Source organism: Quercus suber, unplaced genomic scaffold, assembly GCF_002906115.3.
Source record: "Quercus suber isolate HL8 unplaced genomic scaffold, Cork oak 2.0 scaffold_635, whole genome shotgun sequence".
Classification (NCBI taxonomy): domain Eukaryota; kingdom Viridiplantae; phylum Streptophyta; class Magnoliopsida; order Fagales; family Fagaceae; genus Quercus; species Quercus suber.
The window spans coordinates 119,593-135,934 of NW_027070077.1; the positions used below are offsets into that span (position 1 = coordinate 119,593).

At 35.2% G+C, this 16,342-nt stretch overlaps 1 protein-coding gene across 6 annotated transcripts; it reads right to left on the reverse strand.

Annotated features, from left to right (window-relative positions):
- Nucleotides 1-1,739: 1,739 nt before the first annotated feature.
- LOC111983079 (protein FAR-RED IMPAIRED RESPONSE 1) lies at nt 1,740-13,895 on the reverse strand. Of its 6 annotated transcripts, none has more exons than XM_024014743.2 (8): nt 13,513-13,895; nt 3,740-6,082; nt 3,561-3,617; nt 3,176-3,244; nt 3,013-3,078; nt 2,830-2,898; nt 2,680-2,721; nt 1,740-2,589 (listed from the first exon to the last, which is right to left on the reverse strand). In XM_024014743.2, exons 2-8 carry the CDS (start codon nt 5,849-5,851, stop codon nt 2,533-2,535), a joined length of 2,472 nt encoding a protein of 823 aa, XP_023870511.2. In that variant the 5' UTR covers nt 5,852-6,082; nt 13,513-13,895; the 3' UTR covers nt 1,740-2,532. The 6 variants fall into 6 exon arrangements, with proteins under 6 accessions (XP_023870511.2, XP_023870506.2, XP_023870507.2 ...); XM_024014738.2 differs by having other exon boundaries at nt 1,740-2,595; XM_024014739.2 differs by having other exon boundaries at nt 2,680-2,727.
- Between the last annotated feature and the right edge of the window lie 2,447 nt (nt 13,896-16,342).

Consider the following 16,342-nt stretch of genomic DNA (forward strand, 5'->3'; position numbering starts at 1 on the left):
CAAACAGTTATAACTTCATTTGTCTTTTGTTGTTTAGATTTTTTTATACTTTATGTGTTTATTGCCTTTAAGTTTACTTGCAAATATAAATTAAACACTATAAGAATTCTTTTATTATATTAACCTTTCTACGTATAAAATTAAATAATTAATGATTGTTATTAAATAATTAATAATTGTAAGTTGTAACAGTTAATTTACATATTCATATTATGATTTCTTAAACTTACTTTTATATATTTTTAATTTTTTTTTTATTTGACCTTATGGTTCGACTGGTGACCCACTGATTGAACTAGTAACCTAGTTCAAAAACCGAGTCAACTAGTAGTCCTGGTTTAATAACTATGGCCAGAAGTGTTTAGAAGCTCTTTGATTGTCAAGCTAACCAAAGAAATGTGATAACTCTTGGAATGGAGTTGACTTTCCAAACCCATTTCCAGTTAGATTCCTTTGGTTAAGAGCATTACAAGTCGAGGGTAATTTGGTATAGGTTGAGACTATTTAAAACTTTCCATTATGAAAACAGAGTCTAGGTTAAACACACGCTCCTCTAGTCCTCTTTATTGGAGAAACTGGTTTTTGGCACAACTTTAATGAGGTGGAATGGTAAGACATACCGATAACCCGTTTTGAAAATTTCTTCCTCTCTAATAAGAAGGGTACCAAGGCCGAAGGGAAGGATTCTCTTCTCTTTCTTTTTCTTTTTATTTTTTTAAAAGAAAATTGATTGATTCTCGCTAGCCCAAACATTTATCACAAATATATGGTATTTGCTCTTTTTAGGGTTAGGAGTCAATTTCTCTTCCCCTGACATCTACACTGCATTTGGATAGGAGGGTTTGTTGCTCAAAGTTGCGTTTTGCTCCTCTTTTTTTTTTTTTTTTTTTTTTGCCGCATTTGTTGACTGGGGGGACAAATGCTCAAAGTTGCGTTTTGCTCCTCTTTTTTTTTTTTTTTTTTTTTTTTTGCCGCATTTGTTGACTGGGGGGACAAAATTTACTGTGCATGAACAATGCGTGCACTGTTCACACATTGTTCACGCACTTTTTATGTATTAAAAAATATTAAAAGTGGATCCCACAATACTATTCACACATTTAAAAATTATTTTGCTACAGTGTTTTCAGCAACAATCAATTTTTATCAACTTTCAGCAACAATAAGTGCTATCCAAACGGACCCCTAGTTAAAGTGTCCCATTTATTACTTATATATGAAACAGAAAACGCTTAGCTCCAAACCGATTGAAGAGACCATCCAACCTGCTGAATGCCTTCAACGAGAGAGAGAGAGAGAGAGTGAGACAGAGGAGGATACCAACGAATTGAAGTGGTCCTCGTAAATGACACCGTTGCACGATGCCCTATGAATGGAACATTAAATTTTGCTTCTCATCTTGGATTTGGGTTCATGGTTAAGAAGCCACTGAGTATTTAATACACTCCTATTCCCTAAAATTTACCCTCGACCATCAACACCGTAGAACAAACATGATTGCAGACCAAATATAAATGTCTGGTTGCTCCGAAAAAGTTTGATTCTGATGCTCAAATCAAATTCTGCCTTTGATCCACCTACTGCTAGTGTATCCTTTAGACAAGCTTACAAATGCTTAAACAAACTGTGTTTTTTGATCCATCCGTTAGTATTCTGGACCAAAAAAAAAAACCCATTACTAATTACTAACTAAAATTTCAAACCTTAAAAAATGAGAAAGATATTAATCAGAAAAAGGATTATACAAAACATCGTATTCCGCTTTTAATAACTGATTTCCACTAGGGGAAACTGAGGAACTTCACGAACAAAAACATGTCCATTTTGCCACTTCCTGCATGAACATACACATCTTACAGAACAGATTGCCGATACAATCCAGCGAAGATTGACAGGGGCAGGAGCAGATCTTATCCACAGAACTGAATAAATTTCAAACATAATGATACATGGAGCATTTACAAAGAGCCGTTTGCAGTAATTCTACAGTGCACAAGGACAAGGAAAAGTATTTTCTTTAAATTGGCACCCAGGCAAAGACATCATTTGCATCTCAGCCATTAGAAGTATGTTTCTCCACGAAAAGCATTAATTTTATTCTTCTAATGGCTTACAAGCATTCTGTTCCTTAAAAGAGATGGATCCACTAAATTGATCTAGATTACTCCTGCGGCAGGAGTAATCTGGTCCTGCCCTCAAGTTGTGAATTGTGATTTCAGCACAGCTAAACTATGGGGCATAAAATAGGATTATTTTGTCTTTCCTTTCTTATGTCATTTCTGGGGAATAAATATAACCACAGCTTAAATTCCGCAAAGTAACTTTCCCCCCGTAAATATACAGGAAATCTTTTACCTTCAATTGTTAATGCATTTGGCTTCTTTTTTATCCGAACAGGAAACTGAAGTGGTGAAGGATCTGGAACCACTTCATGGATTTACCATTCCAATTACCCAACATAACATTGGGTATGGATTTAGCCACCTCCATGAGGCAACTATCACTGCAGCCAACATGGAAGATGTTTCTTCCTCATGCATGCCTCGAAGCACTGCCGTGCAACTGTGTAGTTCTTAAATGGGGCTCATCCTGCAACTAGTGTTAGAAACACAAATTAGTAAAACCATGTCTGAAAAAGTGCAGTTCAATCAATATAACTGCCCCATGTTGCAAACTAACCTGAAGGCTATAACTGAAATTTGCTGGGGGTCGAAAATCCAACTGCCCCTAATTGAATGAAAGCATAATTAAGGAAGTCTCATCACATGAATGACATTTACATTAACCATATTTCTCTACAAATTTATCATGTGATTATAAATACTATACCAGCCCATGCATGCTTTGTTGAGTCCCAAAAAAACCATCATGGCTAGGTGCTATTGAATTCAATTGACCCTACAAGCATATAAATCATTATGTTAAAAAATATATATTTAAAAAAAAAAACACATACAATGGTTACTTATGAAAAAATATATATATCATGGTATTAAATTTATCATGACTTACCAGCCCCTGGATGCTATGTTGATTTACATAGTACCCATCATGAGGTGGCTCCATTAAGTTCAACTGCTACCATGTACAAGTATCATAATTAACATCAGTACGTTTTTTACAATAACTGCAAAACCCTGGATTATGTAAAATAGCCCAAGGTAATAATATGTACCAGTCCTTGCACGTTCTGTTGGGCACCATAATATCCAGTAAGGGTCATCCCATCTGAGCTTAGATTATCCTACAAGAATGAAAGCCCAAGAGAAATTGATCAGTTAAATCAGTGCAGGTAGATGCAGAACTTCTATTGTCCCAAGCAACCAAAAAAATGCACAACTCTTTTCACTTCTTTTCGATCACAACTATGTATTTAGCCCCATTTCCAACAAGATTTGAAATTTTATATTTAGAATTTGAAAAAATTTGCAGCACTAGGTGTTCCTGATACAGAATGGGTCAAATTTGATTTTATTTGTAATATCATTTTTATTATGATCCTAAAGCATTCCGTTTAATCATTGTAATTAGATCATAACCAGAATGAAGATTAGACAAACCATCTGTTGTAAGCTGTCTTGTGGCTCAACAAGTAGAACATCTGGCTCTACTGGTACCTGGAATTAGAATATAGAGGCATTATTCAAATCTTTTTTCTTTTTTTAAAAATACATTTAGTAATAGAAACATTACAAGAAATAAAAATATAAGCACATGAACCATCAACATCAGAACTAACCTTTCTTTTCTTATATGCACTTTTCTTCTTAGTTGTTTTAGCTCCTAAGCTTCCTCGACTCTCCTCTTCTTCACGAAGAACAAGACCATTGCCACTAGATTCTGCAGCACTAATCGAAATGTTATTCACATTCACACAATTCTTCAGAGCTTCTACTAGTGCCCGAAAAGAAATACTATAGCTCTCTTCAGATAATGATCCCTCTTCACTCAATTCAATGGCTCTTTTACATAAATCATTGTAACGCTGCACCCTAGTCTGCATCCTTTCTGTTCCTTCAACCACTGTTTCCCTGTTCTTTGCATCTTTTGTCCACCTCTTCAAAATATAATGGGGTGGAATGCTTGAAAGACCACAAATTTGGAGAACAATCATCGAATGTCTACAAAGGAAACCTTTGTATTCAAACAAATGACAGAAACAAGAAACCTCTGACCTTGTTTCATTCCACAATACCATAAAATATTCATCCTTCTCACAATCTTGAACCCTAAAAGTAGTAGTTGTTCCATCTTCACTTTCTTTTTTAGGATGGCAGCCAACTACGCCCAAAACCTCAACTTGGAATTTCTTAAAAATTGCATGAGTGTACACTGTTGACAATTGTTTTTCCCAAGGCGAAGGAGATTTTAATGCAGGCTGTTTGTGCCATGTATCGAAATCTGCTATGGCTTCCTCTTCATACCTATTTTGTAGGATTGTCCCGTATTGTTTCACAAACTCTTTGAGAGTAATTTTCTTATGAATGTACTTGTCAAAGAAAGCATTCATACTTTCAGAACGCTGAGGTGTAGACATTCCAGCTAAAAAAGAATCCCCCATATAAATAGGCACCCACTTTTTTCGATCTTCATACAATGACTGTATCCATTCATCATCTTGAAGTTCAAATCTAGTAACTATTTTCCACCACCTCATGTCAAACTGTTCGTCTGTCCATGACTTGAGAATGCACTTGTTAAACTTTGGCAAAAAATTCTCATGCTGTTTTATCACATGAGCTAGAGTTTCAGGGATCTTTTCCAATATATTCCAAAGAGAAAAGAAATGGCGTGTATTTGGGAAGACTTCCTCAATGGCTGCCTTCAAGGCTTTGTCTTGATCAGTGATTATCACTTTGGGAGCTTGCCCACCCATTGCCCTAAGCCACGTCTTCATTAACCAGACAAATGTTGATCTGGTCTCATCTGCAACCAATGCACATCCAAACAACATGGACTGGAAGTGATGGTTCACCCCAACAAAAGGAGCAAATGGCAATTTATCATTGCTTTTGATATAGGAGGTATCAAAAGAAACAACATCACTAAAACTGATGTAATCATGTCTACTTTTGGCATCAACCCAAAACAGATTTCTCAAACGCTGCTCTTCATTCAAATCCATTGCATAAAAGAAGTTCGGATTCTCCTTTTGGATACGCTTAAAGTACTCAAGCATAACTTGGGCGTCTCCTTCATCCAAAGTCAAGTAACGGCCTTTATCAAACTGATAATTTATGTCACCCTGAAGAAACCCAAGATTTTGATATCCACCAGATTGCCTAGACATTTCAACATACATCTTTCTTGTCCGTTCACTAACAGCATGCAAAATGTCAATATTATTCTTTTCAGCTAACTTTACATTTCTGTGAATCCGAAAATGATATGCTAAAGCAGGTAAAAGTTCATGATTATGGTCTTTTATGAATTCATGAATAATCCACTTCCCATCTGCCCTTCTCTTCACATGCATGCTGGCTTTGCAGTCTGTCTTTTTCACACTTGGTCGCCGACTACTCCCACTATCTGATTCTGGAGTGACTCCGTATCTGGAACATGCAAATTTAGCATCAATAAATTCTTTTGATTTCTTTGAGCGACGGCTGTTTTTAATTGAAGTAGTGAATCCCATAGATTTGGCATATTCTTGATAGAATGAGTATGCTGCCTCATGTGATTCAAATTCAATGCCATTGCGTGGCTCAAAATCTGTATCCCCTTCAAACATTGCAACATCCCTTTTAGGAGAACTAACAACCCCAACATCTCTGTTATGCACTTCATCCACAAAATCACCTATGTTTTCGTTCACTCTGGCACTAAGCACATTGTCTTGACAGTCCACCATAGTATCAACTGCACTTTGAATCCTGGTAGTCCTTATTGTTCAGCAAAAGGTAATTTATCATTTGTTTCCATGAAGAGGGAAAAGGGGGTTTTGGAGCATTCAACTTTTCTGGTCTTCATCTCATTAAGACCTCGGGTTTGAATCAGGCTACCTTTGCCTCCCAGAAACCAAAATCAAGCAGCAAGCTAAAAATAACCTTTTCCCTAACATCCAATCTTTCCAATTTTAGACCTGAAGATGCACAAAGAAAATAATTTAAAAACGAAGAAGAAGAAGAAAGAAAGAACTAATCATAAAAATTTAGAAAACAAAGCACACAAACAAAATTGTCAAAACATCTTTGGACCTTCTCCTCAAAAAATTCTAAATGTCTTTAATAACCAAGCCCTTGAAAAAAAATTAGGCTACCCCACCAAAAGGAGATACACAATCATTTTAAGGGATTTTCAAGAGCACTTCCAAGTTGAATTTTATGTTGAAAATTACCTTCACCTTAAACCTAATTGGAAATAGTTACTCATATATATATATATATATATATCCATATGAGAAGTATTAAAAATCGGCTGCCTCAAGAGTACTTTTAAACAAGTAAACATCATTATTAAGTCAAGATGTCAGTTCCAACTACACTACCACCATACTATTTATATTCTTTTTCTTTTTTTTATAAGTAAGAAATATATATTCAAAAAACTACTAAATGCAAAGTAGCACAAAGCTTATCAAATAATACAAAAAAAAAGAGAGAAAAGCAAAAACAAAAAAGAAGTACTAATTACAAAGAAAGAGAGAGATAAGGAACAAAGGGAGAGAATCACTAGATGTGAGTCCCCAAGCTCTAGACCAATCAAAAAGGGATCCTAAAAAGAGAGCAAGCCGCTGGTCATCCGATCTATCCATGTCCTCAAAAGTCTGCCAATTGCGTTCCCTCCAAATACACCACATCAAACATAACGGAACTAAATTTCAAATGTGAGATGAATGCTTCCCAAACCAATTCCACCAACTAAACAAAAAATCTATCACCAAATGGGAGGGAACCCACGAAATCCCAAAAGTTCTAAAGACAAAACTCCACTATCAATAAGCCTTTCCACAATGTAACAACAAACGATCCACTGTCTCTCCACAACAACGACACATAATGCACCAATCAACGAAATCAAAACCCTGAACCCGCAAGTAATCTCCCGTGAGAATTCTATCCCATGCGGCTGTCTAAACAAAGAAAGAGACACGCCGGGGTGCCTTAACCTTTCAAATACCTTTCCATGAGAAAAAAAACAAAGGAAGAACCATGCAACTTATGATAAAACAAACAGATATGAAAACCTCGTTCTTCGTTAACTTCCATCTCATACAATCACCATTCATCACTGAAGGTAAATTGGATGCCAAGAATCAAAAGAAATCATTCACCACGTGCGCCTCCCAATCATTAGGACCCCGAATAAAACGAACATCCCAAGTTCTCCTATCCCCCACTCTATCCCCCACTCCTTGGCATATCAAAGATGAGTCTACAAAAGCCGCTCTGTTAGCAACAAAATTATACAAGACCGAAAAAGCCAAATGGAGTGGAAGATCCCCACACAACCGATCTGTCTAAAATTTCACTCTATTCCTCACCCCAACCTTAAACTAGATGTTTTTGCTGAAAACTTCCCAACCCATCCGGATACTTCCCCACAAACCACAACCATGAACACCCATTCCCAGCTTGGAGGACCACCCACAACCCCCCACCACCCGACCCCTGCAAAAATCTTTCCCAAATTTCAAAGCTACCACCCTCCTCCAAAGCCGAGTCTCCTCAACCCCAAATCACCAAAGCCACTTTCCTAGTAGAGCTTTATTGAAAGTGGTCAGTTTCCTAATTCCTAAACCGCCATTGGCAACAGGCACACACACCTTATCTCATCCCAACAAATGTGTCTTAGAATCACCCCACAAAAAATCCATTTACAGCCTCTCAACTTTGTTAGCCACATGTGTAGGAATGGTGAAAAGAGATAAAAAATAAATAGCTAGATAACGTACTTTTAAGCAATGTCAATCTATTTATATTCTTTATTTGGGTAGAAGTAGCATTTTTATAATATCAGATAAAGTGGCAAATAAAAACATGTCCACACTTAAAGCATGTAACGTCCTTAGACACATCAACCTAATTGGTACTTCTGATGCTCTTAAGAATATTGGTTAAGTTGGTTTGTCCAGTTGATATAAAAATCCAGAGTCTCCAGAACTTGAGCAGTGAACTAAATACTTCACTTGATTATCTCCAAATTACTATTATGAAATAACTCTGGTAAAACCTCCAAGGTTGGATTCCTCTAAACAACATCCCACTCCCACCACTTAGTTTCAGATTTGATATTTTCTTTTCCTCATTACCATATAACATTTTTTTTTATGAACATTACCATATAAACATGAGAATAATTTCCTAATGATCACAATATAACATAGGAAGGTCTTTTATCCATACCAAATCTAAATTTGAGTCTTTTCCTTGTCAATTCTTTGTTTTCTATAACCTACACCTCCCTTGTATGTCTTTCCACCTTTTCGTTTTATTTTTTATTTTTTAAAAAGGTGGTTAAAAACAAAAGAGAAAACTATAGTGCACCGTTTTAACTGATAAACTTTCCTGACAATCATTTATATTCTATTCAAAATAGGACTTCAGGTGCATATACAGAATTGAAATCAAGATTCCAATCAGTGGTTGTAAAATCCAAAACAGGAAATTGTAAGACTTGTCAAGAAAAGGCTCCTGAGCTTAAAATTAAAGGTCATATTCAATTGAAAGAATTACAATAGTAACTCAAGGAATATTAACAATATGGCCTTAACATCTAATCCAATGTTACAATCCCAAGCTTCTTCAGGAGCACTGCCACTGCACCTATATAAAGTGACACTCACCATCTATTATGCTTCATAGAAGTTTGTGGTGGTTTTTGTAGCAATATAAACTATAATTTTATTGAATAGAGCACTAAAGAAACAGGACAAAATTTGTGATGGCAATTCTGCAACCTTAAAGCCAAATGCAAAACTAGACCCATCAGTAGATATTTTTATTCCAGGGTTTATAGACAAACCCTGCATGCTTGTCAAACCCAATTGTCATTCATTACTAGAAAACCATTAGCAAGCCAGAAGAATAAGATGCCCACCCTAAGGGCACTAATGTTGTTATTTAGGTCGATGAAGAGGTCAAAGCACAAGGCAAACATTTTAAAGCGTCCTTTACCCAATGAGATACAATCTGCCTCCAACATTACATGGAAATGGTTCTTCTAAAACATAATTTGAAATTTAATTTAAACATAAATTCCTTATGTAAAGTTTTATTCATGCACACAATTAATTTCAGGATCTATATTTATGATAGTGACCAAAATTATCATTTAGCCAAGATAAACTAGGCTTCTGAACATGAAGAATGGTTTGAAGCTTTGAACTCCCACTCAAACTCTTAGTTTGACAAAAATCGCCATAGATAAAGATTCCCACACCCAAAAAAAAAAAAAAAAATCTTACAGCTGAAAACTGAAAAGAGTCAATATCATCCAAAACACAATGACACAAAAATAATCTAAAAGCTTATATATATATATATATATATATGGGATTAGAAACAACATCAAAATGAAATGAGAAAATGCATGCCTTAGTGCATGTAACATGATAAATGAGTTCAACTCATGGTCCATAAAGCTTATCTGTGATATATGGCATTGACACATGGTCATAAACATGCATATCATGTTTAAACAACTGAACATCTATACCTTCCATCACTATCATACTCTTTTTTCTTCAAATTACATGATTCCAAAGTACTCAAATCAATCTAGAAAATGTTTTTCCATTTTTATCAATGTTATATATGTATAAAAGATGAGTTCAAGTTACACCTAGTGTACCATCACAAGAGTTACACCTTTTTTAAACTGTAGATTTGAATGAGATCTAACGGTAAATAAGACACTACTTGACATGTCATCAATATGATCAATTTCTACCTACTTTCACCCCATTTATTTCTATATTTTCCAAAATTCTGTCTCTCCCTATTCCTGAAGTTCTTCAATTTTTTTTTTTCCTCTAGACTCACCTCCTCCTCCTTCTCCACTGCCCTTGCTGATCAGAAGCTAACTGCCCTACACTGCAGAATTTTTACCACTTCAGTTCACGGTACTTCAAAGATTGATTAGAAGGGTTTTTTTTCTTTTCTTTTTCTATTCGGTCTTTTTCTTTTACTATTCAACTGACTGCATATTTTTATAAGGCTCACTTTTTTTAAGTAAAAATATATAAATTTTCATTTATGAGGAAAATATGTATGAATACAAGTGAGGTATACTACCATGGTTTTGTTGTTAAAATTGTTTGCAATGAGAACCAATAACTGATGGGTATGCTTTTTGCATGTCACATCTTGCAAAACTGACTTCCCTACAAGTAAACCCATTAACATGTCATCCAATTCTAGCTGCCAGGTGCTGGTTCTTCATGAGCAGTAATTGTCATGGAGTCCTAACTCCTGTGCTTGTTGGTAGTCCTTTAGCACATTCATGCCGCACTCAAATATGGCACTTGAATAGTTTATATATGACTGGATCAGTGTCCCACACTGCGTGTTTAATAAGAGACCTATTATACGGCTGAATTGATGTCCCATCCTATGTGGCTGTCGAGGTCACCAATGGAGCTAAGCAGAAACCAACACTGGAGCCAATGGCATCAGAATTGAAGGCCGAATGATTCTATTATGCTGGACCCAGTTGGTTTATGGCCAACGCAACCAAGCTGGGAGCAGCGGAAGAGGAGGAGGAGAGTTTAGAGAGAGAAGATGAAGAACTTTGGAATTACGGAGGACATAGAGTTTTAGAAAATAAAGAAATAAATGAGGTCAAGGTAGGTAGAAATTAATAATATTGATGACATGTCAAGTATTGTCTTATTTACCATTAGATCTCATTCGAATCAATGGTTTAAAAATGGTGTAACTCTTACGCCAGGTGTAACTTGAACCCATCTATATATATATATATATATGGGATGAAAGAAGTTGTTTCATTGGTAAGTTACAGACACAGCCAATGAATTATGAACCCACAACCTCACCCCTACCCAGTCTTGGGGGAGGAGAAAGTGTCATTTGAGCTAGAGCTATTGACCAAATGAAATACGTTTGTAATTTCATCATTTCTGAAGGGTTTATAAGTGTTGAGACCACATATCATGATACAGAACACTAGGATCTCTATGCTAAGATTACCTAAGCATAGCCTTACCACAATCTAAAAACAAAGAAGTGCAAAAAGTGAATCCTAAGGCCAACAACTGTGTCCATTTGGAAAATTGCCCAACCCCATGCTTATGGCTTCTTCATGGCTGATCAACCAAGTGCTGCCTTCAAAATTTGCTTCTATACCCTTCAATAATTTACCCACCATTTCAATCACCAATCACACTTCCTAACCCCCATATTTTTTTCTTTTCTTTTCTTTTTTTATGGATAATTCAATATTTGGGGGAGGAGGGATTTGAACCCTAGACATCTCTATTGGAAACATTAAAAAGTGTCAATTGAGCTATAAGACTCTTGGTAATTCCTAACTCCTGTCTTACTAGATATGAAGCGTTTTTTTTATGATAAGTAAATGCTTTATCAGATTCAGAAAAAAAGTGCATACTTTATCAAAAAGAGAGATATCAAAGGCTCAAAGCACACAGGATGTGTACGAAAGAGTCCCTGAAAAAATAATAATCAAAATTTTATGCAATCCAATTAATAAAGACAAGAGTAGAACAAAAAAGGGACACTGCCTAAGCCGACATCTAGTTAAGCAATAATATCAAGAAAGAAGACTTAAGGGATACTAGAGAATGTTCGACACTATCAAATGTCCAACTAATCTGTTCTCTCCAAATAGACCTCATAAGAGAATGTGGAATAGCATTCCAAATTTCACCATGACTATGAAAACTAAACTGTCCTTTCCAGAATCACATAATGAACCCAAGCAGACCAAGTAATATGACCAAATATTTGCTGTTATTGGACAGTGAAATAGAAGACCATCATCAACCAGAGGTCCAAGACACCAGATTGTTTTACAAATGCAGCACCAGTGCACCACAATCATTCTCCTCTTAATAAATATTTATACCACATAAGAAATTATTATACAAGCTAAAACTGCATTTACTAAACAAAACAACCTCATAAACAGATAAATTATATGCAATGCCATATTGCATATGGTATTCATCAAAAAAAAATTCTGATAAGATGATATTCATCAAAATATACCATATATACATCATCATTATCAACAACAACAACGAAGGCTGTCCCAAAACTATGGGGTCAGCTATGAATCCTAAACAAATTAATCAGGAAAAATACCATATACAATCAATCTCACATAGTTTTGCACATAGTCCAATATGGTAAAAATATAATAGGAAATATTCTAAATTTATGATCAGAGAACAACGCATACACACAGAGAAGAAAACCTTTATTCCTTCTTTATGAAAAACTTTATCACTTGAACTCTATTTGCAAACTAAGAAGCGCAGACAGTCCAAACCCTTGGCTTGTCCATGTTAGACATATATAACGCCCCAACTCTTCATTGGCAAGATACTGTCCTCTTTGGGAGTGACACAAGTCTCTCCCTCAAGGTTTTAAAAGGCCTCTTAAGTAAGGTGAGGTGAGGGAGAACCAAATCTTGACTAAGTCCCACATTGCTTAGGTAGGGGGTGTCCTAAGCCTTATATGGAGGGCCTTGGACTCTAATTCGCAAGAGACCTTTTAAAACCTTGAGAGAGAGACTCATATCACTCCCAAAGAGGACAATATCTTGCCAATGAAGAGTTAGGGAGTTACAAGACCAAAAGATACTAATTCATTAATTTATTGGCGTGTCTTAAATTTTCAAGAAAGTGTCCATGCTTCTTAGAAGCCAAATCCCCAACAGAAGATGACTAGGTTGTTTCTCTAAGACTGCCAAAGACAATGCTTCTTACAAAGTACTGTTGGAGTTGTACAAATGGACCCTACATTGTATCCCCCAGCACAATGGACCGGTTCAAATTGTTCAAATAGTTAGGAAATGTAGGAACTAAGATCTCAGAGCTATAACAATAATAAAACAGTCATTGCATAGTAATTTTTGCATTGCCAATCTAATTTTTAAGTGATAAATTTCTTACTGGACTTCCAAGTAAAAATCAACAAGTAAATAGATAGATGCAATGCCCAGTTCACATTTCTAGAACTTCTAAACCCTCTGCTTGTTTCCCAACAAAACCAATGAATGCTTCACAAAATTAAATATCACCCAAAACCCATTAAAACCAAAGCTTTCAATAGCTCTCCACTGGTGGAGGTGGTTGCTTCCCACTTTCTCAGGTTCAGATGATAACAATACATTATAATAATAAAAATTGAATTACCCACTTTTTTTTTCTTTTCCCGTACTTTCTCAGCAACCAAACACAAAATAATTTAACAAAAAAAAAAAAAAGGGTGTCATCATCATGGTATTATTATCAAACAAAACAGAAACAAAAATGATAGTAACCGCAAAAATATAAAAAGGAGGTAAAAGAGAATTTAAAGTTCAGACCTCAAAAAAAACAGGGCGAGAGCGAGTGGGGGTTGTAAGCTGTAAGCGCGAGTGGGGGAAGAGCGTTTCGGAAAATGGGAAATGTGAGTTTTAGGTTTTTTTGGGAGTAAATCTCACTCGCGAGAGATCGAAGATGTAGATGTAGCTGGTGAGACTGAGACTGAGACTGAGAGAGAGAATAGAAGAGAAGAGAAGCGCGAGGGACTATAATTACTAACAAATTAATGTCACTCGCTCTTTTTGTGTCACTCGCTTTTGGGTTTAAAAGAGGCTTTTTTTTTTTTTTCTGGGACTAATCTATATTGTTCTGCTATCTCGGCGCGTCGGCCATGGAAGAGACCAAAGGGATGTGTCGGTTTCTTTATTTGGTAAACAAACCTATACATTCCTCGTTTTGGTTTTATGGGGAGACAGACAAAATATACCATGTCATTGCTCACGCGTGCGTGCGTGTACCGTGCTTTCTCACACATGCGTGGCGCGTGTTTGTTTGTAACTTTTGATAACTTTTTTTTTTTTTTAACACATTGTAATGGTTATTGATAAAATTTTTGCTAATTTATTGATCTGTTTGGGTTCACCTATTTTGTTTAAATTAAAATTTTTTTACTGAAAGTACTGTAGTAGAAAGTTATCTAAATAGTATAGTAAAACTTATGAATAGTATCAAAAAGTGAGTAGGGTCATGAATAGTATTAAAAATAAACTGAATAGTAAAATAAACCGGAGCCAAACGCACACTTAGGGTATGTTTGGGATCTGCTTATTTTGATGAAACTGAAAACTTTTTTACTGAAAATACTGTAAATAAAAGTAGAAAGTTAGCTAAATAGTACAATGAGACTCATGAATAGTATCAAAAAGTACAGTGAAACTCATGAATAGTAGCAAAAATAAACTGAATAGTAAAATAAGCTGGAGCCAAATGCACACTTAGGGCATGTTTGGGATCCGCTTATTTTGATTAAACTGAAAACTTTTTTGCTGAAAGTACTGTAGATAAAAGTAAAAAGTTAGCTAAATAGTACAATGAGACCCATAAATAGTACCAAAAAGTGCAATGGGGCTCATGAATAGTAGCAAAAATAAGTTGAATAGTAAAATAAGCTAGTTTTTTAATTTTTTCTAAACACACACTTAGTTTTGTTTGTTTTAGTAATGATATTTTCTAGAAAATGAGTCATTTTTTTAAAAGTATTTTCTATAAAATTATCTCATTTTTTTTATATTTGGTAGCAACTTTAAATGAGTGGAAAATCTCTCAATTTCTCTTATTTAGTTTGCTGTGAGATAGAATTGTTTTCAAAAAAAAAAAATAGTGGAAAACAATTTATAAAAATAAATCAAACTTTTATATTAATTAAAGATAATTTTTCTTTGACTCATTTTTTATGATGTTACCAAACACTAGAAATATAGAAAACTATCTTTAGCCATTGTTTTTCATCAAAACAAAGAGAGCCTACTGATTTTGTAAAATAATGACATTCCTTTGAAACTATTTTTGGGACTGTCCAACCACCCGTGAAATTCAACCCATCTACTTGATTTGGCCAATCCGACAATGTCACTAATAGCTAGGGACGAGTGGAACTCTTTGAATTTTGACACATTTAGGTTGAGTGTCGAGTTATCCATATAAAAATTCGACACAGCCAACCTGTTTGATGAAGGCATCAAAGGGGTTCTAGATCCGAGAAAGGTAGCCGGAATCTATAGATCTCTATCTAGATTTGACACAGATAAAAAATCTAAAGATTTTTATACTTAAATCAAGTGGAGATTTGGAGACCCCTCCCCCTTCGCCCTATCATTGGTTGCCACTTAGGGACATTTGAATGGTTGAGCCAATGTCTCTATGCAATTGATAGCAGGCTTCATCCTCCCCAACCCAATGTGTTTGTGTCAAGTGACAAGTTAAGCCTCAACTCGACTCCACTCGACCCATGGGCACCCTAAAACTATTTATGAAGTCCGTCTTGTGACTTTCACCATATTTACCTTTGTATTGTGGAGAAGAGAGAGTTCACTGAGAGGGAAAGCAATTTTGGAAAGAATGAGAATAAGGAAGAAAAGAGAGCGGGATGGGGAGCTTGATTATACATATATATATATATATATATAATATTAAAATGCCTAAGCTCCAATGTTGTCTATCTTTAAAAAACCATTGAAACTAAAATGCTCTTGGGCTAATTGGGTTGATAATCCAATGTGGGTTATTTTATGGGCTTGTTAGGCATATTCTAGGTGAATTAGCCATTTGGTCAGTCCAACGCGAATACTATAAACTACGGATGAAATAACACTAACGATGGAGGAATGACGCTCCCCTTTGAGGTTTAATGTAATGTGTAAGTTTATATCATCTCACACAATGACTTCCTAAACAAAATATTTCATTTTTTAACATGGCTCTTATTCATTTATACAAACCTCAAAAGGAGTATCTTTTACCCATAATCTCATAGAAGTCAAACATAGACTTATCTTTCACATTTATAAAACCTCAAGCAAAGTGTCAAATGTCATTCTATAAAACCTCAAGGTGGGAGGTTTGTGAAATTTTTCATAAGTTAATAATTTTTCAAATATTTTTTGTACATGTTTATAGTAAAATTTACAAATTTTATGAACTTATTAGAATTTAAAATGATAATATGTTCTATTAAAAAAAATATGATGTAAATGGGTGAGTATAAAGTGACCAGCTTTATTTAAACAATTGGGAAGAATATATTATTCTCCTATAATTTTGGGTGGTTTCATATTAAACTTGTATGGGGCAAAAATAACCCAGGCCCAAAGGGAAAATTGGGTTGGGAAGTGA

Excerpts from the sequence above, each read along its gene's own strand:
- LOC111983079 (XM_024014735.2), bottom strand. The coding sequence starts at position 5,851 with ATGGTGGACTGTCAAGACAATGTGCTTAGTGCCAGAGTGAACGAAAAC. Across the intron at positions 3,245-3,560 it reads AAGACAGCTTACAACAGATG|GATAATCTAAGCTCAGATGG; the intron begins GTTTGTCTAATC and ends TCATTCTTGTAG. Across the intron at positions 2,899-3,012 it reads AACATAGCATCCAGGGGCTG|GGTCAATTGAATTCAATAGC; the intron begins GTAAGTCATGAT and ends ATATGCTTGTAG.